General features: G+C 45.4%; 1 protein-coding gene and 1 long non-coding RNA gene across 11 annotated transcripts in view; one reads left to right on the top strand and one right to left on the bottom strand.

The window, feature by feature from the left end:
• Nucleotides 1–17,707, bottom strand: part of FBXO25 (F-box protein 25) — a 54,659-nt gene extending 36,952 nt beyond the window's left edge. For 6 of the 10 annotated variants that reach the window (XM_079141810.1, XM_079141812.1, XM_079141811.1 and 3 more), the window contains exons 1-2: nucleotides 17,540–17,620; nucleotides 12,220–12,360 (exon numbers count right to left, since the gene is read on the bottom strand). In XM_079141810.1, the coding sequence (XP_078997936.1) occupies nucleotides 12,220–12,353 (134 nt within the window). In that variant the 5' untranslated portion in view covers nucleotides 12,354–12,360; nucleotides 17,540–17,620. Of the gene's footprint in view, nucleotides 1–12,219; nucleotides 12,361–17,479 lie in introns of all 10 variants that reach the window. The other 4 variants (XM_079141805.1, XM_079141806.1, XM_079141808.1 and 1 more) reach the window with 3 other exon arrangements.
• Nucleotides 17,708–17,883: 176 nt separating this feature from the next.
• Nucleotides 17,884–21,967, top strand: LOC306662805. The gene is made up of 4 exons (XR_013764256.1): nucleotides 17,884–18,062; nucleotides 18,584–18,652; nucleotides 20,948–21,032; nucleotides 21,846–21,967. It is a non-coding gene; the product is annotated as an uncharacterized lncRNA (long non-coding RNA).
• The last annotated feature ends 4,066 nt before the right edge of the window (nucleotides 21,968–26,033 follow it).

Raw genomic sequence — 26,033 nt, 5'->3', positions numbered from 1 at the left:
CGCTGATAAGCGGATGAGGACATATAAGGGGGTGTAGGAGTGGTTAGTGTTAGGATTAGGGTTAGGTTTAGGGTTAGGGATAAGGAGGGTGGTAAGAATGGAGGAAGGAAGGACTGTATAGAGGGAAAAGAGGGGTGGGAGGGGTGGGGAGGAGGAAAAAAATAACAGAATGAATCAAACAACATTGTCCTATGTAAATTTATGATTTTTAATTAAAATAAATTTTTAAAAATTCAGCTATAAGAGTGTGAGGAAGTGCATATGGACCTAAGGAAAACAATGACCATAGAAAACTTTACAGCATTAAATATCTATATAAAATTTAAATAATGAGAATAAATTATTTAAACATATAACTTGAAAACTCAGGAATATATGAACTACAAGAAGGGAAGGAATTATTGAAGATAAAAGGAGATTTAAAGTAACAGTAGAACTAAAAAGTAATCTAAAAACTATTTCTCTGCAGAAAACAAGAAGGAAAAAAACTAGATATGTTGGGAAAAAATAAAGTACAGATTCATGAAACCATCAATGATGAGAAGAAAATCACAAATGCTAACTAATAAACTTAGTAAAAAAGTTAGAAATAGATGAAACATTTTTTTATATATGTTTCATATATGTATATAAATTTAATACTATTCCAATAACATGGCTAACTTTTCCTGGCGCTAGACAAATTGACTGTGGAACTCGTTCACGGAGCACTCTGGCCACCTCAGATCTAAACTGCTAGGAGCTTCTCCAGGGCACCTGCCATGCAGGGAAGTGAGGGAGCAGCAGTCAGAATAGAGACCAGGCAGGACCAGCTGACAGGGAGATTTGGCAGAGAAGAGACTGGAGCCAGTGGGTGCAAGAACTGGATGACCGTGTGTCAGGACCTGGCAGGCTCTCTCCTCCTCACACTCAGGACGAAGCCCAAAGGGATCAGCTGAGCTGACACACAACTCACACATAATGGGACGAGGAGGTTTGCAGGAGGGCTCAGAGAGTCTGACCCAATCATGAACCTCATGTTTCCGCCTCCTACTCCTCAACAGCCCCTCCCCTGCCATACCCCAGGGCTCCTGGCAGTACAGTCCGCATGCCCGTGACACTGCTTCCTATGCCTGTCCTGCCTGTTTCTTCCCTTGGTGAGGACGACAAGCCATTCAGGTTTCTAGCACCAGTGGTCCTCCCATACTGTGACACATCCACGCAGCAGGACCAAAGCCAGGAAATGCCACCAACTCAGCTGCAGCTGTGTCCATGTCAACTGCTGGTCTCCCACCAGTCCCGGGCTGGAGTCCCCAGGAACCACACTGCCTCTGGCTGACCGGCCCCTGTGCCTGAGACAATGTCAGTGCGATCAGTTACTCTGCAGTTTATCGGCCTGGATTTGCTGGTGTTCTCTTCTGGGGAAGTTGAGGGCTTCCACTTCCGGGAAGAATGGCCAGATGTGCGCTGCCAGCCCTGGAGGCTGGTGAGGTGGTGTCGCCAGGCTCCACTGTAAACTGTCCACTGCCCCTTGGGATGAAAGTTGCCCTGGGGGGGTACTAGCAGACAGGCTGCTCTAGCCTTTTCACTGCTGGGCACCTGGGAGGGCTGGGTGTGAACAGCCTCATGGTGACTGTCACTTCCCTCTTCCTCTGAAGTCTTCTGTAAGAGAATGCTCCCTCATCCTTCATTTATCTACGTGAACTCACGGATATTCACTTTCCCTTTTGGCTAGGATTCAGTATCATTGTTTATTTTGTTGTTCACACTGCTCCAGTTGTGGCAACTAGGGTATTCTGGGGTGGTGTCTGCTCTGCTAAGTGAGAACCCCCATTATCAGCCCTCTACACTTGGGCAGTGTGGGCTGCTCCAGGCCTGTCTCCCCCACACCAACCCTGGAGTCAGTGTCTTCTCAGAGGAAGCCTGGTTGCTTACCAGGGCTGCTGGTGGACACAGCATGGAAGGGATGCACTCCACTCACTGTGCCCACAGATTCCTCTCTCTGAAATACCAGCAAGCTGGGTTCCTGCTGAGACCCCACCCTGTCCAGAACCACAGGTTCTGCCACAGCCTTTCCTGGCTTCCTACTCTTCCTCTAAAGTCAGCAAGTTCAGAGGCTCTCATCCTCCATGCTCATTCATGGCTGTTTGCTCCAGTGTACCTTTAAAGAGATTCCAGGTGCTCAACCCACACCTGTAGAAGCAACGTGCCAAGCAGCCTGTCTCCAGCTGCATGGCATCCTGTCACAGGGCCCAGTCCATCACCGGCCAGCTCCTTCATGTCTACCTCTAGTGTGGCCACGCAGACTCTGCCAGATGAGACCCATCATCACAGCCTGCACTGTGTGGGGTCCTCTCTACGCTCCCACACCCTGCTGATTCTGGTAAGATCTACAGGTTAACAGTAACAAATGTAACTTCAGTTCTTGCACACCAGAGCAGTCTCCTGCTATTGGTAATCAGCCCCAGACCCCATCATGTTGTCACGGTTTAGAGGTGAGGTGTCCCCCAAAGCTCACTGTGAGGAGATGCAAGGAGGTTTAGAGGTGAAGTGCTTGGGTTGTGAGAGCTTTCACTTACTCAGGCAGCTGGCCTCTGACAGGGGTTAACCAGGTGATGACTGCAGGCAGGCAGGGAGTGGTAGAGGAGGTGGGTGTTGGGGGCGTGACTTGGGAGTTTATGTTTTGCCCATGGTGCTTCCTGGTGCCATGTTCCCAGTTGCTGTCCTCCTCCACACCCTTTCTTTCTTTCTTTTTTTAAAATTTATTTTTATTGTAAACAAATGGGACACATGTTGTTTCTGTCTGTACGTGAAGTAGAGGCACACCATTTGTGTAATCATACATTCACATAGGGTAATGGTGTTTGATTCATTCCGTTATTTTTTCCTTCTCCCCCACCCCTCTTTTCCCTCTATACAGTCCCTCCTTCCTCCATTCTTGCCCCCCTCCCACCCCCCATTACGTGTCATCATCCGCTTATCAGCGAGATCATTTGTCCTTTGGTTTTTTGAGATTGGCTTATCTCACTTAGCATGATATTCTCCAATTTCATCCATTTGCCTGCAAATGCCATAATTTTACTATTCTTTATAGCTGAGTAATATTCCATCGTATATATATGCCACAGTTTCTTTATCCATTCATCAACTGAAGGACATCTAGGTTGGTTCCACAGTCTGGCTATTGTGAATTGAGCAGCTATGAACATTGATGTGGCTGTATCTCTGTAGTATGCTGATTTTAAGTCCTTTGGGTATAGGCCAAGGAGTGGGATAGCTGGGTCAAATGGCGGGTCCATTCCAAGTTTTCTAAGGAATCTCCACACTGCTTTCCAGAGTGGCTGCACTAATTTGCAGCCCCACCAGCAATGTATGAGTGTACCTTTCTCCCCACATCCTCGCCAACACCTGTTGTTGCTCGTATTCTTGATAATCGCCATTCTAATTGGGGTGAGATGGAATCTTAGGGTGGTTTTGATTTGCATTTCTCTTATTACTAGAGATGTTGAACATTTTTCCATATGTTTGTTGATTGCTTGTAGATCTTCTTCTGTGAAGTGTCTATTCATTTCCTTAGCCCATTTGTCCACTGGATTATTTGAATTCTTGGAGTAGAGTTTTTTGAGTTCTTTATAGATTCTGGAGATTAGTGCTCTATCTGAAGTATGAGAGGCAAAGATATTCTCCCACTCTGTAGGCTCTCTCTTCACATTACTGATAGTTTCCTTTGCTGAGAGAAAGCTTTTTAGTTTGAATCTATCCCAGTGGTTGATTCTAGCTTTTATTTCTTGTGCTATGGGAGTCCTGTTAAGGAAGTCTGATCCTAGACCAACAAGGTGAAGATTTGGACCTACTTTTTCTTCTATAATCTGCAGGGTCTCTGGTCTGATTCCGAGGTCCTTAATCCATTTTGAGTTTAGTTTCGTGCATGGTGAGAGATATGGGTTTAGTTTCATTCTGTTGCATATGGATTTCCAGTTTTCCCAGCACCATTTGTTGAAGAGGCTATCTTTTCTCCATTGCATATTTTTGGCACCTTTGTCTAGTATGAGAAAATTGTATTTATTTGGGTTTGTGTCCGCGTCCTCTATTCTTCCTGGCTTCTTTACAATTCGTGAATCTTCTTTGGTGAGGCACAGGTTCAGTTCTTTTGTCCCATTTTCTCCTGGGTTTTGCTTGTTCTCTTACTGTTGAGTTTTAAGGGCTTTTTGTATGTTCTGGATAATGGTCCTTTGTCAGATATGCAGTTTACAAATGTACTCTCTCAGAAAAAACATTTTTGATAAAATGTAAGTTACTCATGTTTTTTCTTTTATGGGTTGTGCTTTTGGTGTCCTATCTGAAAGCTGTGTTTCTGATATCATATCTAAACGACCATGCTTCTTGCACAGTTTTATTGCTTTACAATTTGCGATTGGCCCTATAATCCATTTTGCATGAATTCTTATATAAAGTGTGAGCTGTAGGTCAATGTCATCTTTATTGCACATGGATGTCCAGTTTTCCAGCACCATTTATTGGCATATTTTCTCCATTGAATTGCCTTTGTGCCTCTGTTTGACTGTCTCTGCATGGCCCCACTTTTCAGAACTGTTTTGGTATTCCAGTTCCCCTTCTTTGTAGTGATGACTTTAGAGAATAAGTGTTTAATACTGAATCATGGTTTTCTTGTACAGTGAGAAAACTGCTTTCCCCAGGTTATGACAACATCTTCCATGTTTTCCCCCTTGAAATTTTTCAACTTTTACAGAGTATTCTGTGAGCCACCTACATCAATGCTGTCACTAAAGTGGGATCAGCAGTGGGGGCTACCTGAGAGTCTGCCTTTCCCAACTGGACTGCACTGGTCAAAAACACTGCTTCCCTTGCTGATAAACTTGGACACCTGAGTCAAAAGCACCTTATTCTGCAGGTGCCCATTCATAGCAGAATGAGCCATGGCAGCAAGTTCCCTCAGCTACAGGATGAATCTTGCCAATAGCCACCATCCAACAGAGGCCAGACACTGTGGAATCCATCAAACGAAACCACACTATAGTGTTTAGACATACATCACTAGCTGCTCAACTGTAAAACAGCAAGAATGGGGTGGGTTTTTGGGACAGTGGGCACGTCCCTGATGATGCTGGTTACTCTGGCACATCTTCTGTGACACATCACTGAATTAGAACTCTTGCTTTGTGCACTTTCTCTATATTTTTGCTACATTTCACTAAAACAAAAAGAATGAGGAAAGGGGAGGGAGGAGAATCTAGAAATTTGGGGTATTGGAAATTTTAAGGCCTTTTAAATGTCATACCTCAAATAAGAGAGTTTAGAACTAAAATGCAGATACCTGAAATGGAAAACAAAATGAGAAAGAATGCCTTAGGATAGATGCTGATAAAATTATGGCAGCTGCCAAATGTGCCTAGCTTTAAGAATGAACTGAGGTCTGAGCCCATCTGGGCAACTCAACTTCAGATCAGGGGGCTAAGTCAGGGTTCTGTCTCCATGACCAGGGTCTGCCCATTGCTCACATTAAACAACCTGCATAAAGCAAGGGGTCAGCTTCCATCTGCAGATATTATCCTGCAGACACAAATCAGGCCTCAATACACAGCCTGGTGACCTGCACTGGAGAAGGATGCTTGCTCTCAGGCCTTACATGACCAGCAACAGCCTGTGGCCAGTAGGACACCAGTGCTAATTCAATTCAACATAAAAAAAAAAAAAAAAAAGTAACTCAGGTCCCTGCTTTTGGAAGATAAATCAGTCAGCAACCAAAACAAAACCAATTTTGATGGCTAGTCTTGGTGTCTGCTGGACTCCCACCCTATGAACATGTCTCCACACTTACCCAGATTCCAGAACCCTGAGGTCCTGCAGCTCAAGTTGTGATACAGGAGCACAGAGGCTCTCGGACCAGTCAGGAAGGGTTCTTGTTTGGTGGGATCATCGTGCTCAGATAAAGAAACAATCAAAGCATGCACAGCCTATTTTAAGAAGCAACAGAATGATGCTCGGTCCTTCAGGTAAAGAAAAGGGAGCCAGCAAAGTGGACACCCTGTGCGCATTAGAGAAGCAGCAGCCCCAGGAGTGAAGGCGCAAAGGTTGCTCGGCCTGCAGGTGAAGGAAAAGGAGCACTTCTGCAGTCCAACTGCAGCAGGTTGACGGCAGGATGGGTTTCAATCACGCCTCCACAACCCACCCCTCCTGCAGAGGGGCAACTGCTCTAACCCACACAGAATCTTGCTGTCAGTAGGTTCCCCTTTTGTGTACCCCAGTTTGGATTTGGTTTCTCTCACTCAAAGGTGAGAACCTAGGTCATCTGCCAGGTGTTCAAGCTCTGACCTAAATGTGCATGCACCCTCAATGCCATGCATATTTAAAGTTCTAGTATTGCCACATTAGCATTCAAATTTTGTACATACTATTAAAAGTATAAACTGGTACAATTCTACTAGGAATTTAGACTTCATAAATACCATACAAGAATGCAAAGTGATACAAACAGGTGACCAATGCTACCAGTCAGAAATAATTAGAAATAGAAATAACTACAATGTGATTAGCGGAAGCTTGGGTAAAAAATTCATGCGATATGCAAACAATGAAATGAGGTCATCATAAAGAATGAAGCAAACCAACGTGCTGATGTGAAATACTTCCACGAAGCGCAAAGTGGGGGCAAAGGATGTGCAGGCAAGGCTGGCGGAGACATGCGGTGAAGTGAAGGGTGTGTGACGTGCGGCCCAGCCTAGCTGCTCAGGCAGACCCTGGGCCTGTACCAGGAGTTCCTCAAGTCAGTGGGACTCATCCTCATTCTTCCAACTGTGCAGTCAAAGGCCGTCCTCCTTACTCCTTTGGATTACGCTCACACATCCTAGCTGCCCATGAGTCCTGCAAAATCCCAGAGTCTGAACCCTTCAGGAGCTCACCTCTTCCTCTCCAAGTCACCATCATTTCTCACATGGATCCTGTCAACAGCCTCCAGGAAGTGGCCTGCCTGTTCTGTCTTCCTTCCAGCAGTCTGCTTTAACCCAACGGACAAAACAGCCCATTAAACACAGACCTCAACAGCCACGCCTGCTCAAACCCTGACCACTCCTCATCCTGAGAGAAGCCCAGTCCTTACCAGGACAATGGGCTCTTCACACTGGCCTGGCTTAGACTGGCCTGTCTCTTGCTATCCCTACTGCTCCACACCAGAGTCCCTGCTGAGCTGCAGGAGGCAGCCTTGGAGCCTCTGTGAGACCCTCTTCCCTGTCTGGAGGCTGCTACAGAGGGGCCACCCTTTCCCTTCTTGAGAGGCCAGGCTCCAGATCTCCACACACCATAGCTCTCCCTCCCACAGATAGACACTGCACAGAACCAAAGTACAGAGACAGCTTTGTCCCCTGTCCATCTGTGCCACTGAAATGCCAGCTCCCTCAGGCATGGGTTTTTGTCTGTCCCGTCTATGTCTATCCTGGCACCTATGGCGAAGAGTGAATGCTTCCTAGCTATTGCAGACAGACTGGGGACAGCATCATACCTAATGAAAAAACAAGAGCCATTCCTAGGCTGGACCCTGAAACATGCATCCACACACCCAGAAGTGGAGGCAGGACTCAGGCCCATCTGCTTTCAATGAGACAGGGACAGGATCCTGCCCATCCACCAGCAGAGAAGGCACTGGCACTTGGCACCCTGGTAGGAAAGATCCCCACAGGTTCTTCTCCTGTGGTAGACCCTGGGTTGGGGCAAGAGTCATTGGTCACTGCAAGTGTTTTAATAAAGAACCTCTGACCCACAACATCTCACCTATCTGTTTTGATAAAATGTATAAAGATTCAGGATAGTCATGAGAGATGAAAATCTAAAAACTCACTGTGGTTCTAAGACCAAGTATGCCAGTATAGGATTTCCTAGAGAAATGTGCATGGAGCCAAAACTCAGAGAAGACTGAAGAAGGAAGCAGTGTTCATGAACAGCAGGGCAGAAGGCCAAGTAGGTCAGTGGAGATGTTGGACAGCATCTGGCCACAGCACATCTGATGAGTATCTGAGTACCCATTCACCAAAGAAGTGCAAAGAGCTGTGTAAATGGGGTGATCAGGAGAGCAGGGAGCTCACAGGCCCAGGATCTACTGTGCTGTCCAGTGAAGAGGTGGTCAGGGGAGCAGGAGCTCACAAGCCCAGGGTGCACTGTGCTTTTGGGCTTTTTATCTTGCATTTCTTGTCTGTTCATGCTCTTACTGATCTAGGGTAGAATCTGCTGTTGGGTGCACTAGGAAACAGACTGGGATGAGGTATAACACATGGACAAGAGTGCCTTGGAACAAGGGATCACAGGATAAAAGTTAGACAAAAAAAACGACATGAGGGCTGGGCTGTAACTCAGTGGCAGAGCATTTGCCTAGCATGTATGAAGCACTGGGTTTGATCCTCACTCAGCACCACATAAAAATAAATAAATAAAATAAAGATATTCAAACAAATGACATGAAAGAGAGGTTGATGGGGTAGAAGGGGAGGTCAGCAACTAGGGTGACCATCAGGAAAACTGGACTAGGGGTTTAAGTCTAAGATGCATGTCCAAACTCATGGCTTTGGACCTGGAGTAGGTGGCCAGGACAGCCAAGAGAAGAAAGGAAACTATGGGAACCAGGATGTCAGTACAAGGCCAGTGGCCATGAGTCCCAGGAGTGGACACTGAGACCATGAGCAGTGGCAGGGCTATGGTGAAGAAAACACCTGCTCCCTGCAGACCCTGACTACCTGTGAGCAGGTAGAGCAGGAGCTGAGGGAGGATGTGGAGGACTCTGTGCCTCCTCTTCTATGCTTTTGGGATTACATGACTTTTGTGTTGTTCATTTACAATAAGCAGATATTGCTTTATAATTGACAAAACCCACAAATCTGGGGGAGAAAATAGTAAAATGAAGCTGGGGACAAGAGTGTGCAATCAATAATTAAAAAAAGCAATGACCATGCACACTCACTACACACACACACACACACACACACACACACACACACACACCAGCAAATACTGCCTGGAATGCTATTTGCCGAGTGTGACATACAAACTTTTTACATCGTTTACTTACATTTTGCTTTCTAGTCACCAAAGAAAACAGGTAAGCAAGGTCAGGTGGGCTTTATCAAACCTGTAGCAATAGTGCAAAGACCCCTGGAGAATGGTGCTTGACAGCAGAGGCATTTACTAAAGACGCAAGCAGACACAGGATGGCATGGGGGTCCAGTTCCTATTGCCCATGAATTCCCACCCTATGAATTCCCACAAGTGCATTTATAGTACTCAGCTATCTTGGGAACTATGGCTGAAGGTAATGTGTGGAGCTCTAAATTCACAATAACCCCCATGGCTATTCCTACAGAGAACCAAGCATAACCATGATAAACCTTAACATTTGTGTTTGGATAGGAAATAGAATATCTAACAAGGTTTAAAACGAAAATGTGCTAAGAGTTAACACGCTGAGGCACAGGGCAAGACCCAGAGCACCAGGTGGCACCTGGGTGGAATGCATCAGTCTGCAGGGCAAGAGGCCTGTACACGTCCCCAGCAGTGCCCGCAGGGAGGAGACCCTGGAGATCTGCTGGGCGGGGAGGAGTTCTGAGACATGCTCCTGCAGTGCTTCCTCTACACAGATGGTGCCATCCCCACCAGCAAGGTCACCTGTGCAATGGAGGACAGGAGCCAAAACCTTGGTGTGCTCACCTGGTCGGCCTGCCACCCTCCAGCTTTGCTGACTCTGTCAGCAGCATGTACAGTCCCTGTCTGGTGAGAGCCCACCACTTCCAACAGGACTGGGCCACTGGACCAGGCTGGCTGTCTCCTTCCCCACCTGTATACCACCCGGCTGCCTAATCCTGCATCTGTGGCAAGAGGGTATGAGGTGAGCCCCTGTGCATCAAGCTGTGCGCTGCAGAAACACACTTCCTAAGTTCTAATGGACAACATCACTCAATGAGGAACCAAGCATTCAGAACAGAGCTTAACTCTGCCCCACCATCATGACCCTGGAAGCATTACAAATGTCACCTGAAAGAGCAGCTTAAGGTTTGGAGCAGCAGCTGAATGAATGCATTATTTCTTACCTATTTTCTCAGAACTTTCAACCTTAAAATGAGGTAAGAATAAGCAGGGGACAGGGAAAGGTCTATTTTTCATGCCCATTTACAAAAAAGAACATTAACAAAGTTAGAGTCTCAATTACTTATGCCATTTTTTACTATGGTGACAGTTTTAGCTTTAGAATGCTCACCCCACCTCAAAGAATTAAAAGAGCTGTTTCCCAAACACAGGTGGAGGAAAAGGGGGTGTTTTATGAAGCCACTCACACTGGGGTTATTTAGAGTTCCATGTTCTTTACAATTGAGGTTGAAAGGCAGCAGCTTTGTCCTTCTGGGGAAGCAGGAAGCACTGGACCCCTTCTGCAATCCAGGGTCACACCCGGCCCTGCAGAAGTCTGGATCCTGTTCTGGTAGGAAGACAGGGAAGAAAGGTAGAGTGGGAGGGAAAGGTCCTGAGGCTCCTGAGGCAACTGGAGGGGTGTGGGAGAGAGAGCATGAGCCCCTCCACGCTGCCCAGAGCGGGCAGTCAGGCTGCTGGGGAGCATCTCTCTTCTGCTGCAAACACACAGTCCCTTTGCCCCAAGCAGGGACACATCTTCAGTGTGCCAAGGAGTTAAACACATCTGCAAATAAGTTTGAAAGGGGTGGAAGAGTGGTAAGTGTGCTGGGAAGCAGGGAGAGGAAGGGTCCCAGAGAACTACTAACATGTCTGGGTTGAATTCTCCAATTCTATGTATACATAAGAAAATTCAATTCTCAGACACTAAAAACATGTTTGGGATGATGGGGAAAAGAACACATAAGACGAAATCATAAGAAGAAAACAAATCCTTTGATACAGAACTGGCAGAACATGGTGTTTCAGTGACAGCTTTTTTTAAACTGCATTTTGTGACCTGTTTTCCTATCCTAAAATTGTGACTTGAGGAATCTCTACACTTAACAGTGGCCATCTGGGGGAAACACGAGACATCTAACATTTCTAGATATATTTAATTAACTTTAAACTTAAATAACTTGCTATAAAAACTATAAGACAATATAAAAATCACCAGGAAATTCACAATTATCTAACATTAATTATCCAATGCCAAAAGCATAGGTAACTGTCAACCTTAATAGATTTTCCAACATCAATATTAAATAAAACACAACTGGCAGAGAAATGCCACAACATAAACTCAAAATAAGTTTTATGTATTACCTTCACTATAACTGAAGTATAAAATTAATTCCTGCTTCAAATATACAAAAACCAATCTCTGGTCTAAAAGTACTAAACTTAAACAGAGGGACCATCACACACATAGTTGATAAACTACAAATGCCAAATAAGAACACACAATAAAATTGAAGCCTAGACCCAAATGCTCCAGAGGACAAGGGTTCATGACCTTCCAAGCCTCCATATTCTCAACCAGCCCAGATCAGAGATGGTGAGGGACGACCCCAGGCCATCTACCTGCTCCCATGTCCACATCATCTCACACATTCACCGGGGCACAGGGCCTCACAGACCAGCCACAAGCCCAGCATCCCCGAAGCTCATGCTTAGTCAGTGAGGCATAGGCAGCCGCAGTCCACATGACCCAGGGCCATTTAATGAAGTGCAGGGGTGCATCTCATCTACCACCAGCTGGAATACAGATGTGGCAGGGAGCACTCCCTGTGGGACTGAGCAGATCAGACACAGTGGGTAACACACCCTCTGGGCTAGTGCAGACGGGTTGAACTCCAGGATAGCAGAGCAATGGCAGAGAACGCCACTCGGCCCCTGGTGATATCATGAGCAAAGTTACTGCATCAACTCAAGTTGCCAGAGAGAAAAACAGACTTTTTTCTCGTACAAGTCACTATTACTGTGTCCTTTACACTTGCTGCCAATCTGTATCTTTTACTTTCCTCAGACCTCAGTTATACTGTGAGGTTAATAATAATTTTTCTTCTCAGATTATTGTATTTAGTGTTTTAAATAGTAAGAAAAAAGAGCATCCAGGTGTGGAAGTCGGGTTATCTGCCAGGCTCATTCTTCAGCTAAATAAGCCATTTCCTCACATCAGTCTCCTGTGTGGACAGTTCCCAGCAAGAGTACAAGTTACCAAGCTCTGCAGTGACCTGAAAAGCAAGTCCAGCCACAAGGTCAAGAGGCAGAAGGGGCCCTGCTGCTGAGACTCACAGGTCACGGCTGAGGGTGCACTGGCCGCTCTCTCTGCCCAGCTCTGGACTGCAGGACTCGCATCTTTTCCAGCCATCTTCAGTTTTAATCCAACTCCACCCAGGAGATCTCCAGTCCTGACCCAGAAATGGCATGGTTCTCCTATAAAAAAGTCAGTGTACATTAGAAGTATAAACATATGTTAATAAGTAACCAAAGTTTCATTTAGAACATTTGTTCACTGAAGCTAAAGAACAAAACACTCAACACCTAAATGTTGCCAGTCATGTGGGATAAACTAGCCAGGACAGCATAGTACCTTGGAGGCTCTACAATGATGCAATGGGGCACAAGAGGTGGATTTTCCAGCTCAGAGGTGACACAGGCTTACACCCACAGCAGCAGCAAGTCAGGAATATCATTCCAAACCATGCACTGCAGTCAGAGGCAACACAGCCTGAAACTCTTCATGTCTACCACCTCAAGGTGGATCAGTCTGGGTGAGTTTGGCATAGGTGGGAGTGGAGAGTGGCCAGAGTGGAATAAGAAGTCACAATGGACTGATGAGGCAAAGAAGCCGGGCTTCACTGAGGGCAACGAGGAACAAGACAGGGACTGACACAATTCAAGCGATAAGATAGAACTTGAGCTGCAGAGGGCTCAGGTGTATGCTGTGGAGAACAGTGGGATGTGGGGAGGGGACAGACAGGAGGCCTCCAAGTGCTGGCCTTCAGAGGGATGGAAGAAAGAGACTGCAGCAACACTGAGAGGTCAGAGTCATAAGCACCTGAGGATGGGTGGCTGTGTGGGGAAGGAGCCAGAGATGACGTACAGATTCAGAGCTGAATGTGGCTCTGAGATAAGCTCACAGAGAGCAGCGGGCTGGGAAGGGGAGGAATGGGGCTAAGACACTGATCTCAGTTCCAGACATGCTGTTAACTAGAATATAGGAATAAAAATTATGTCTTAAAAAATGACACAACAGATATAATCCCCTCTGTGAAGCTTACAATTTGATGAGAGTGAGACCTGAAATACCAGCTCTGCCACTGACTCAAATTCCCTTTCTGTTGATCAGTGGATTTCAAATACTGCTATGCATTAACATCAGTCTGGGAAGTGCCTGGCCCTCTCTCAGACCAGTTCACTATGAGTACCTGGGGGCGATGGCTAGGAGTAAGTAGCTTTTAAAGGTCCAGGGGTGATTCTCTGCCAGATTCAGGGCTAGGCACTGCTTTAGACATTTGCGCTGGGGATCTGAAACACCGCCTCCCCACAAAGTCTTCCCTAACAATTTGGGAACATGCTCCCTTTGACTGCCTCTCCCCATCCCACCAGTCTCTGCATCACCTAGTGTCTATATCCCAACAAGGGTGTCTAAAATTACTCATGTATTCACTATATTTTCCTAAAAGAGAATACGAGGTCTTGTTCAACTCTGTATCCCAATTACCCTGAATAATGCCAGGCACAAGGCAAGAGCTCAGTAAATAGCTGTTTATTGAATGAATGAATCGATCAGAAAAAAAAAGTTAGGTTAGAGAGAAATACAAGAAAATCTCCAGCATTCAGAGCAACTGAAGTTATGGAAATAACATTGTAGAGCAGGCAGTGTAGACATCAAGACCACCAAGAAACACCAACAGGTGAGGGACAAGAGGCTGAGAGGAGTCAAGAGGTAAACTCAAGGAAGAGTCAGAGGGTATGGGAAGGGCAGGAAGTCAATAGAAGATGTATTTTTAAGAAAGACACAATTAAAAGAGAAGAAAACATTGTAAAGAAGCCAAATGTGATAGATGCTCAAAAGCAGACATTTGTCCAGTCAATCTGGAGTTTGCTGGTGATCCATAACATCAAGATATAGGCCAGAGAACACCCCGAAGAGACCGAAGGGCTCTCAAGAAGCAATGCCTACTTAACGTGACAACTTCAGTGTCATCAAATACACTCTGCAGAAGCAGCCCTGTTTGACCCTCTCTGATAAATGCCAAAGTACTTCTCAATACCACAATGGAACTGCGGATTCAGGAGAAAATCCAGTGGTGACCCTGAAAAATATTACTAGTGACCACAGAAAGGGTCACTTCATGACAAATACCTGCCACTGACTAAATGCTATAGTAATGGGTGTTCATGCCCTTAAGGTATACCATCCAAATAAGGAACTAAAAAAACAAAAACATACACACATGCACACGCATGTAATATAAAGTATATGCTTACCTGTATATACACACGTGATCTTATAACATGAAAAACAGGAATGGTAAAGAGGGAAAAAGAGGGAATAACCAAATAACTAAAACAAATTTAACTATGGAAAACAGTAGTGACTAGAGACAAGACAGGTCAGCCAGTGAGGATCCAGGGAGGACAAGGGCTCAGCCTTCAAGCCTGGTTGATTTCACATGAATGGAGAGGCAAGGAAAAAAGTGTGTCACAAGAATGGTGAGGGGAAGTGTAAGACCAGATTACACGTAACACATCTAAAGAGAAATTCCGAGGGTCCAAAGGTGTTCTCTAGGTAACTATGTTTTTGAGTAATGTGTCAAGGTGAGCAGTATTGTTTAGAGAATGATAACTTTCTAGGGTTGTAGGATAGATATAAAGGGAGAAGGCAAACAGGTAGCTCCACAAGCCATAGATTCTTGTGTCCTGTGCAGACCTGTGTCCTCAAGTTAATGAATTTAATGTGTAGACTATGCTTACTCCCCATTGAGTATGCTTATTTTCTGGCTTCAAAAACGATCATAACACTTATGTAAATAGCCAGTGTTGGCTAGGGATGTGGCACAGTGTTAAGAACCTTGACTGGCATGTGTGAAGCCCTAGGTTCTATCTCCAGCAAAACACACAAAGAGTCAATGTGCTGTTTCCAATAAAATAACATTTTTTTAAAAACAACTCTACACATATTACAATTCATTTTGACTATAACAACTTGGTAATTAATATGATTCAGTCTGAATTTTTCAGCAGCTAAGTGATGTCTCTTTATTATTTATATATTTATTTATTTGGGTTGGTCAATAGTGCGATGCAGCTAATGGACCATGGAAATAACCAGCCCATGTCCCAGATTTTTCAACAGAGGAAGAGATTTGCTCTTCAGTAGATGGGTGTATTTCATAGACTTGTAATGGTAAAATCTTTGGATTACCCTGAGTTTTATTTTAAATTTATAGTTTATGGACTAAGCAGATTAAAAAACAGTAACAGAAAAGTAAGTCACTGGGTAAATGCAAAAAAGAGAAGTTGCAAATTAAAAGGCCCATATCTCAATATACTCCCAATCTGAGCATTCAATTTTGCAAGTTAGAAAACGGCGCTGCTTAATTTTTAGAATGACACCCTACAACTTTGTACAGCTAAAACATGTGAATTGCTAGAGCGTTATAAGTTTATTGTAATTAAAATTACCTTTGAGAAATTACAAATTCAAAAATTAAAACCAGAAATTATTTCTGAAAATTAATACACATGTGAGAGCAACTACTCAGTCTACTCAGTTGTGACACCGCTTGTAAAGCATGCAATCTTTAAGCACATCCTATGCTAACTATGTCAAAGAACATATGTGGCTGGACAATTTTAAACCTCCACCTTTCTGTTTTATATGGCAAGACAAGAGGACGGAGTAAAGAGAACAGGACTTTATAAAGTTCATTTCCTAGTGGAAATTCCTTGCATGAAAAAATCTGACTAATCAAGAAATGTTTTTTCCTCTATAAGCAAAAGTTTTCCTAACTGGTAAGACTAATGATGATAACATGTACCAGAGATTAGTATGGGGTAGACATTAATTTAAACAATTACAGGCATTACCTCATTTTGTCATCATACTACCCAACAAGGTAGGAAATATTCTCACTTTACAGGTGTAATTCTCTTTTGTAGATGAGAACATTGAAGCAGAGAGTTTGGTAGAAAACAGGATCCAAATTTAGGGGCTCTAGCTCCAGAATGCATGCTCTCAGCTACTATGTTTATAAAAGCAGTCCCTGAAAACCCTAGTAAGAGATGCCATATATTTACAAGATTTTTTTTTTTACTTTATGTGACAAGTCACCAACATGATCTAAAGTAATGATTGATTTAAATAAAACTGCACTAAGACAAGGAAAACAAAAACCCAACACATTTTATCAGGTCACATGTGTTTTACTATTTAAGCTAGATGAAAATGGAATAATTAGTACTTAATGCAGCTATTAAGTTGAGCTTGAAAAACAATAAAAGCTGTTAAGCAAGAGTTCTACATAATATACACAAGAAACACAAAATAGCAAGGTAGTTGCTATTCAAATTCAGAAAAAGAAGTTAGTATAGAAATCTATTTCCCCCCTTCTTATTTTTCATTGTTCTGAAATAAGAAAGAATAACTGGTCTTCAATTTGATACGTACTTGATTTTTTCTTTATTATTTTTTCTTACAATATTTCCAAATAACTTAAGATCAAACACTTTGGGGTCAAACGTTGGTTTGTAAGTGTGAGCAAATTTGATCCAGAGAGTACATCAAAAAATTGCAAGTTAGAAGCTGAGTCAAAAGTGGGACTTATTCCAAGAAGGTCTGACAGATAATCACAGATACTTCATAGAAAAAGAAAACATGCAAAGAAGAGGGAGAAAACTGTATGAAAAAGAAGGGAAAACAGGTCTTTTCTGATTAGATAGTAAAGACTGGGAACAGGCAAAAAGATGGAATCCAGTTGAAGAAAGATCAAAATGAGCTGTGAGGGGAATACACAATTCTCAAGTATCACCTACAAGAATAAAAGCAGGCAGGTACACAGTGGCCTAGAAGAGAACGGGGTCATTCCCAGACAGATGTCACAGGGAAGGTGCACAGGAACTCACAGAGAACAAGGAGAGCCTAGGTCTGGAGAGCAGCCTCTGGGTGCTGAAGAAAGCAGACCAAGCAAGGACCTGGCAGAGAACGACTTCGAGCTAAGTGAGCATCTGTGGCAGGGCAGTTGCAGGCAGGCTCCGCAGAGCACCGCCCCAGCAGCCGGACCAAGGTTCCTGGACCACCTGGTGGTCCCCTCCCCACTGGCAACCCCCACGACCCCTACCCACCTAGTGGTCCCCTCTTGCTCCCCACGACCCCTGCTCACCTGGCGGTCCCCATGGCCCCTGTCAACCTGGCGGTCCCCTCCCCGTAGCGGTCCCCTGACCAGCTGGAAGTCCCTTCCCCTCGGGCGGGCCCCACAACCCCTGCCCACCTGGTGGTCCCCTCCCCACCTGGCTGACCCCTCCGCACTGGCCGTCCCATGCCCACCTGGCAGTCCTCTCCCCTCTGCGGCCCCTCAACCCCTGCCAACAGCGGTCCCCTCCCCACCTGGTGGACCCACCGACGCTATAGCCTCTCTACGCACCGACAGCGTCGCGTCCGAGAATATTGCCGGAAGTCGCCGGCCGCCACCGCCTCCACGGGAAGCCCCGCCCCCGGTCGCGCTGATTGGCTGTCTCGGCTCGGAGCCTTGTTGCTATGGGCTTGTGGCCCGCGCGCGCGTGCGCAGTGAGCGCCGCCTGGCCCGCGCGTGCGGGGACGCCGCAGAAGCTGCCCTTTGATCGGCAGACGGGGTGGGACACGGGCTGGGGCATGGGCCCGGGCGCCTTAGGGGTGTGCGGGGCCCTCACCGCGGGGTGCGGAACCGTGTCTCGACCTTCCGAGGTGCCACTGCCAGGAAGCGAGCGAGCTTCAGCGCCCCGTCGCTTGGCGTACGCGGGCGTGTGTGCGTGTGCGAGCGGCGAGCAAAACACCTGAAAGTGCCTCGTGCGTTACAAGCAAACGTGCGCGTTCAATTTTAGTGTCTTCCCTTTCAGAATGAGTTTTTGTATATGGAACACATTACTGGCAGGTAAGTATTCTATTTGAAAATAGTTCTGTAAGTCATTTCCGATGTGCTTATTCTAATAGTGATTTTGGTTACTTTAAAAGCAATGTAGACCTGATCATGGGCCGAAGTAGGCAGTAGTGCTGCCCTTCTCCTTTGTCCCTTGCTTCTAAACAGTGCCCATCGACTGTATTTTTTCTTGTTTGTTCGACTAGTGTAAGTGTATTTGCAAGTAAACCTCTATAGTTGGGACTGTTGGGTCAAGGTTAACTGCTGGTAGATAGCAAGCCAAGATCCTGCTACTACAATGGGGCCGTTAAACAGAGATGATCCTTAGCTTGCCACAGCTCATCCTGATAAACCCATGTAAATTTAAAATGATGTAACCCAGAAATGCATTTAATACACTTAACCCACCAAATGTCATGACAGCGCAGCCCATCTTAGATATGCTCAGAACATTTACAACAGCTCAGTCAGGCACAGCTATCACAAACCTTACTGTATAATGAAGTGTTGACTGTCTCATGTGATTTATCAACTAGTGTACTGGAAATGAGGAACAGAAGAATCAAATGGTTGCACTTTCACACCACACTGATGTCAAATGTCATGTAAGTATGATCTTGTAAGTCAGGGACCATCTATATATATGTTAACCTAATTTGCTAGCATCCACACAATTCCATATGAAGGAATTCTGCTGGCTGTATTGAGGAGCCAAAATAATTTCAGGAGCTCACAAAATAATTATAGTCTATAAAATAACACCAGAAGTACAAGAAACCCACAATGTAACAACAGAACCCACAAAGCACAAAAGCACAATAGCCTGCAGAGTAATAGCAGGAACACAGTAATATCAAGAGCCCACAGAGCAACAGCAGATACCTATAGAAAAACCCTGGGAACCCCAGAGGTGGTTCAGACAGGTTCAAATGGACTACATCCATTGAGTACTTTGCTACAATACTTGTCTGCCCTTGTGAAGATTAATGTGTTTCCCCCCCTCCCCCCCGGAATGTCACCAAAGGATAGAGAGAAAGCACTCATAGAAGCAAGAAAAAGCTCTCTAAGCTTGTGGTGCCACTGGGGTCCTGGAGAAGTGGCCCAGGTAAAAGGCTCTGCATGGGGACATGGTGAGCAGAAAGGAGATGCCCTCTTACCACAGGTTTGGGGCATTTGACTCATTTAATACATTTACATACTTGGGAAAAATACTTCTTTTTTTCTTTAAAGCAATCTAATCTAATGGTATCCAAGGAGTTGGAGAAATTTGAACTGGTGTGTGCTGCGCTTGCCACCGCAATGTCTCTTGGCAGTGAGCAGGTGGTTGCTGGGTACATGCACCTAGTGGCCCATGCCTCCCTGAGCTCGGTGTGCTGGCCTTTCCTGCGCACACAGTCTGTGCACCCCAGCCCTTGGAACTACCTGGATTTCATCCCCTACAGGTTCAGGAAATCACTCATTGGAATCACTCTGTGGAACACAGAGCATAGTATTTGTGGTGGGGTCTTTGTGCAATGTGTAAAGACCACTTCATTCCATGCAGCAATAATACCGAATAGTATGTATGAGTTACTGAATTCAGTGTTCAATTCCCAGCACCCCCGCCCCCACCAAAAAGAAAAGAAAAAAAAAAGGAAGGAAAGGAGAAAAGAACTAAATCATTACCTGTGCCAGTACAAAGCAAGAATCCTTGATCTTTGGTAGCTCCACCCTATGCAACATGGGTGGCAATACTTGGTGAGAAAGCAGGCAGTGAGCACCACGAGTGCACAGATGTGCAGGGGGCCATGCAGCCACAGCTGCTCTCTGGAAGGGCTGGAAGTGGTATAGTCTATGGGCTCAGACACCAATGGGCAGCCAGGCTGAGGCCAAAGACAGGAGACGGCTGGGGTAAGCATGCCATTGCTTATATTTTTCAGTTCTCTTGGTTAGAATCGGATTTCAGGTCTGTACACCCAGGTGCCTGGCAATTGTCCCACATGGAGTGTGTCTGATTGGAACAGAAAGTCTGATATGAAAACCCCATGGCCACCCACTGCAGTTCACTCCTACTCTGATGTCCAGACCTTAGTGTGACTCCACTTTTAGCTCCCTGTCCCCATGCACAGCATGAGCAAGGAAAACAGGTGGAACCGATATCTGCATTTCATATGTTGCACCTTCTGAGCACGTTTCCCACCTGCAGGTGTGAGAGGCACACACAGCAGCCAGGAAGAGGGTCCAGGTGGGACCAGGCTTTGTGCTTCAGGCCTGTTGGCCTGTCCTTCCTGCAAAGCACCTCACTGACCAGCTGTGACAAGTGCACCTCTTGCTCCCACCCTCCTGGGGAGTATTGTCCTTATTGCTCACTAGACCATTATGGCATCTATGATTTCCTTCAGTTATTTAAATCTTAGCTCAGCTGTGCCCTTTACTTAAAAAAAAAAAAAAAAAAAAATCTCAGTTTCCCATGAAAACTGAAAGCTTTTTGAAGGAAGGTGAAAGTCTTTCAGGAGTCATGAAAGCCTGTCTCTAACTGTGGGAGAGGCAGGAGAGAGATGCAGTAGACAGGCTGCTAATCCCAGATGGAAATGCTGGATCCACACAACTCGAGTGCTCCTGACATGCTGGATGAAGTCCAGACTTTGAAGTCACATCAAATGTGGCATCAATGTTAGTTCATTGAATTTATATTATTTCCAGGGTGACATGCTTCTCTTGCTTTAATATTGCTTTACATGAGATCCAGGCAATTAAATAAATGAGCAGTAGGTTAGGACTGAAAGGGACCTTTTCCATGGAGCCTAAGGCTCCTGGCAGACAAAGCTTGCACATTCACAGTGCCAGGCAGTGAGCAAGGGGCCAGCAGGGCCCCACCCTGAGCTAGGTCCTGACTTCACACCTGGCTTTCTTCCCAATAGGCGGATGGCATCTGACCCTGTGGCCATGGAGCCTGAAATCCTACAATCCTCTCCCTGGACCCTCAGATGCTTGGCCACTTTTGGTGTAGGTGTCCTCCTCAGTCATCTGACACAGCAGGACCTCCAGAGGCTGGGTTGGCCCTGGGACTGCCTCTGGCTCCCTGGTCTGCTGCTTCATGGGGTTGACCAACCTCCTCCTACTGAGAGGATCATGAAGCTCCAGGATCTGGAGGCAAATGGCAAACATATTGAAGGGAACTTGGGTGTGTGTGGTGGGGGAGGGCACAGGTAGCAGAGGGGCTCTGGTAGGAGACTAACCACCTACAGGAAGGGGCCACAAGTTGCTGACCATGTAGACAGAGAGTAGGTGAGGAGGCCACACCATCAGTTAGACCTGGGAGCTGTGTGGTGCAGGGAGCTAGGAGAAAAAAATCTAACACAGAATCTGGCCACCCATCTATAGATGAACTGCAGGGATGTGGCAGAGGCAAGTTGGGGTTGTCTTCATGGAGAGCAAAGGCCATGAGGCACTGTGGAGTTCTGGAAAAGCAGGGCTATCTCAGTTCATTCAGGCTGCAGTAGCAAGCACCACAGACTGGGTGGCTTATCAGCCACAGAGGTACATTGCTCACTCTCCACGGTGAAAGTCCACAGTGGACTGGGTATCTGCTAAAGTCTATTTCCTGGTTCCCATATGGCACATTTTTGCTGTGTCCTCACATGGTGAAGGTTTAATGAATGAGTCTTGGGGACACAACATTCAGTCCATGGGGATGGCCAGGTACCTGACTGTGTTGTGTCCAGTGGTGTGCTAGTGAGCCAGCCCTTTAGAAGAGGGTTAGGGTGTGCACAGTCCATATTTGTAGTGTTTCTAACTTGCATGTTGTGTATTCTCCAGCCATGAGCAATTTCCAGTGACCCAGCTGAGGATCCAGAACCACTTTGAGCAGCATACACCACAGGCCTCCTGCAACAAACTGACAACTGTTGGTGTTTCCATTTTTTCATAAGCCTTCACCCTAGGCAGTAGTGGGATTTTCCAAGCTACTGGTCAGGGACGCAGCTGTATAAATGATGACCACCTGCCACAGAGCCTGTCCCAAGGGCTTCACCTGCGAGCCTAATAAATCATAGGTGGCAGGACAGTAGGTCAAGCCATATGGGACTTCCCAGTCAGTTTTGTCAGCAGAAGTTTATTTTTGATGGAAATTTTATTTTTGATGGAATTTTGGAAGCCAGACTCAACAGGAAGGCAGCATTTTTACTGTATCTGGGTTGTAGTAATAAGCACCATGATAATCAGCTACATGACTTTGGAAAATTTAATTCTGGTTTGGTTATGAGTAATAAAATGATAACATGTTTAATGGCCACACTGAACAGCCTTCCAGTAACTTTTGGGAGAAAAGGAGTTAAGGTAGAGTCAATTAGCAGAGGTCCTTATGACATTAGAAACTGAATGGGAGAAGTTGTCCACAAATGAGTCATGGCTCTTGGGAGTAACGATGTGTAAAGCACACATGGAAAAGATACAGTCAGAACACAGAAACTTAGCTTCTACGCTTGGATGAAGCTTCAGCTCCATCTAAGGCTATGGTAGCATGACAGAGAGAATTTAAGCCAGGGGCCTGATGCTATCTTCAGAACCAAGTTGGCTGAAGCCCACAGTGTCCTGGAGAATGGGTCTATATGAGAACTTATTTCAGTGTATAAAGGACTTAAGCTGTCAGAGGCAGCCAAGCTCAGCTCCTAACTAAAGGCAGGTGAGGAGGCAGTTCCCAGCCTAGTAACTGCCTCTTCCTTTCCCTTTCTTCAGCCCACTCTTAGGTGTTGTGGTCCACCTCCATGTGTGAGTGAAAGGCACAAAGTCAATAAGTTTGCCTCTTGTTTCTCCAAATTGTCTTGTCTTTACTCCAACATAGAACCCCAGGCAATATGAGCGAACTGAGTTAGCAGTAAGCAGGGCGTTGCTGAAGGTCTCCCATTTGGCTGCTCTGTTGAAAGCATTCTTCCTGGAAGAACTTCTGTACTGTTTCCCAGTGAGATGGAGTGAAAAATGTCAAAAGTCAGAGCAAGGAACATCATCGAGTTAGGAAACCAAAGCCAGCTGCATGTTTTATAGACATCCTGGAAGAAGTTTGAGGCAAACCAACCCAAGGAAGAAACTGAGGAGGTTGACTCATCCCTGAGATCAGCGAGGTTAACTGGACAACTCAGTTGAGTAGCCACTAAGGAGACAGTATTGCCAGCAGCAGCTCCATGCAGAGTGCTGTGCTCCCTGGTGCAGACACTGTCTCCTGGAGATGCAGGTGCTTAAGGTACACGTGGAAAAGAAATCAGAATACAGAAGCTTACCACATTCAGATGACCTCAGCTCTGTCAAAGGCTATGGTAGCAAGATAGAAAGGGAATATAAGAAGTCAACCAACAAGTATGAGGAACTTTTGTAGGAGAAACAATTTGAGGAATGACCTGAAATTACCACAAATGTGTGTGTGTGTGCCTTGAAGATCAAGGCAAATCATGGTTTCCTGATGGGAGGTCCCAAAGCTCCATTGCTATCTGGGTGGTCATTTCCACACTGTATAAATAGCTATTCAGTGTCTTGAGACCCACTGGAAGCAGCCTAAACTGTTACCATTATTAGAGTCCCTGGAAAAGGACTCTGACTCTTCATAACTGGTGGTATCTTGTGTTTCATGGCAAATTTACACTAGAGAATTCCATTGCTTACATGATACATGTCTTAGGAAAATCTAAAATAATAATAGCTAATCCAGATGTTTATTTCTCTTTCACATAAAAGAAATTCAGAAAATGTAGTCTGAATATTGGTAGGCCTAAAGCATGATGGGTCCAGATACTCATCAGGCTCCCAGATCTCTGACATATGTGGTCTCCATCCTTAAGGTCAGCTCAGCCCCAAGACCATTGTTGGAGCTCCAGACATTATATCCACATTCCAGGCAAAAGGGGGAGGAGGAAGGGGAGAAGGGCATCTTTCCTCACTCTTAAATAGTGTTTCTGAAAGTGTTACACCACCATTTTATCCCCCAGTGGGATAAACTCAAGAGATTCACACCTAGACACATCATAACTAAACTGATGAAAGCCAAAACACAATCTTGGAAACAATGAAAATGGCTGCAAGGGTGAGGCTGTAGGAGGGAGCTCAGCAGGCTTGGCAGCGGGTTTCTTACCAAAAACCATGCAGGCCAGAGACACTGAGAGATGCATCCACACAGCCCATGGTAGAAGTCTGTGAAGTTGTATTTCCAGCAGAATTAGTCTTCAAACGTGAAGAGATTAGACACTCCCACATAAACAGAAAATTAGAGAATTCATTGCTAGTAAAGCTCTCCTAAAAGAATACTAGGGAGGCCTTAGGGCTGTCTTGAGAGGACACCAGATTTGGCTCAGAGACACATGGAAAATGAGCATACAATGCAGTTGGCCATATAGGTAAATATAAAAGGCAGTATGAGGGTACTTGGTGGGTATGACTCTCTTGTCCAGTTATCAAAAGACCAGAGAGACTTCCCAAACACACAATGAGGTAGGTTCTTTGGGAAAAAGGAGAATAGTAGTAATAAAGTGGTGGTTGCATCTGCTGGGTGACCACTGTGTGCTCAGGCTGCTGGAGTTGTTCACGGGCACTGTTAGTGACTAGGTTCCTCTGGCCATGTGGAAGCAGGTTTGTCAGTCCAGCTGTTGGCAGTTTAGCTATAGCTTTTTCTTTTACACCTCTCCATTTTTGGCAAATCAGACCATTTAACTCATGTTTAGGGCCTACTTAAAGAAAGGAAGCACAAAAAAATTGGCTCTGCCCAGGGTGTAGATGTTCAATCCACTTTGCATAAGTTTATTCTCCAACCTTCTAGCAGAGAGCCATGCAGAGAGAGAGCAATAAGAACATAACTTGGGGGTCTCCTAAAGGCCACCTTAAAATGGATTGATAGCAACTAAAAATCTTTGACTTATCAGTGAATAATGATGTATACTTGTGACGATGTTAAAAGACAAAGAAATGGAGGGACCATAAGATTTTTCTTCAATTAGACTCCAGATGGGCATTTACTGGTTCCAGGAGTGGGTGTCTATATCTCACCCAAGCACTGGGAGATTTCCCTTTGAATTGCCAGGTTATCAAATGCTGAAGCCTCTCTTCTGGAAGGAGACTTGATGATGGAAAGTCCAAATCTCAAGGACAGGAGAGAATAAATAATGGGCTAGGTGGCAAAAGGGACCCAGCTTATGTGCTCCAGCAACAGGGCGAAGTCTGCAGACACTGGCTAAGTGTTTGGGCATTGTTCCCTCTGCCTCCTGTTAACTTATTGCTGTTGAGAAGCAGAAGGAATAAAGCATTTGCTCTTGATTCTGCTTTTTATCCTAGCCTAAAACCTTCTCAAAGACAACCTAGGCCCTACTCATGTATCACATGGGGATCTTCAGTGTTGAGTTTTCAGGAGACACATGAAACACCGCCAGTTACAAGTACTCAGGGTGCATGTCAAGGCAGTGTGGGTGCTGGAACTGACCAGGCGCAAAAATCACATGGAAGAAAGCAGAGAGAAGAAAAGCAAGATTAGTGTCTCAAGATCCTATCTTGCCCTACGAGGAGAAAACTGCAGGGATAGAATATACTCTGCTAGCATGACCACTCCAACAAACTTGGAAGTCCGCAGGAAATGGCATGTATTCTTAAAAACCTTGAAGAAAAAATAACATACTTTCTGCAGCTGATTTTCAGAATGAAAGGTAGTTATGCTCTCCACAATTCTTATGAGAGCTATTAAATTTTTGTATTTTTTTGTTCCACCCAACCCCCAGGGGCCAGGGGCTTGAACCCTGGGCCATGCTGCACGCGACATGAGCGCTCTACAGGACAAGCCATCTGCTCACTTGAGAATCATTAAACTTTTAAAAGGACTTTTATAAGAAGGCAACAGATTAGCTGCAACTTGCACACCTGCCAGTGGAGGGCCCTCTGGCTTTGACATCCTCTGTCTCTTGCCTCCTCCCAAGAGATTTTACATACTTTTCAGTCTTATCAGATGAAGACAGAGCATCAAATGACTCAGTACAG

This window comes from Sciurus vulgaris, assembly GCF_902686455.1.
Source record: "Sciurus vulgaris genome assembly, chromosome: 5".
NCBI lineage: Eukaryota > Metazoa > Chordata > Mammalia > Rodentia > Sciuridae > Sciurus > Sciurus vulgaris.
Note: the sequence above shows the minus strand (reverse complement) of the source record. Positions and strands in the feature narration are given on the sequence as shown.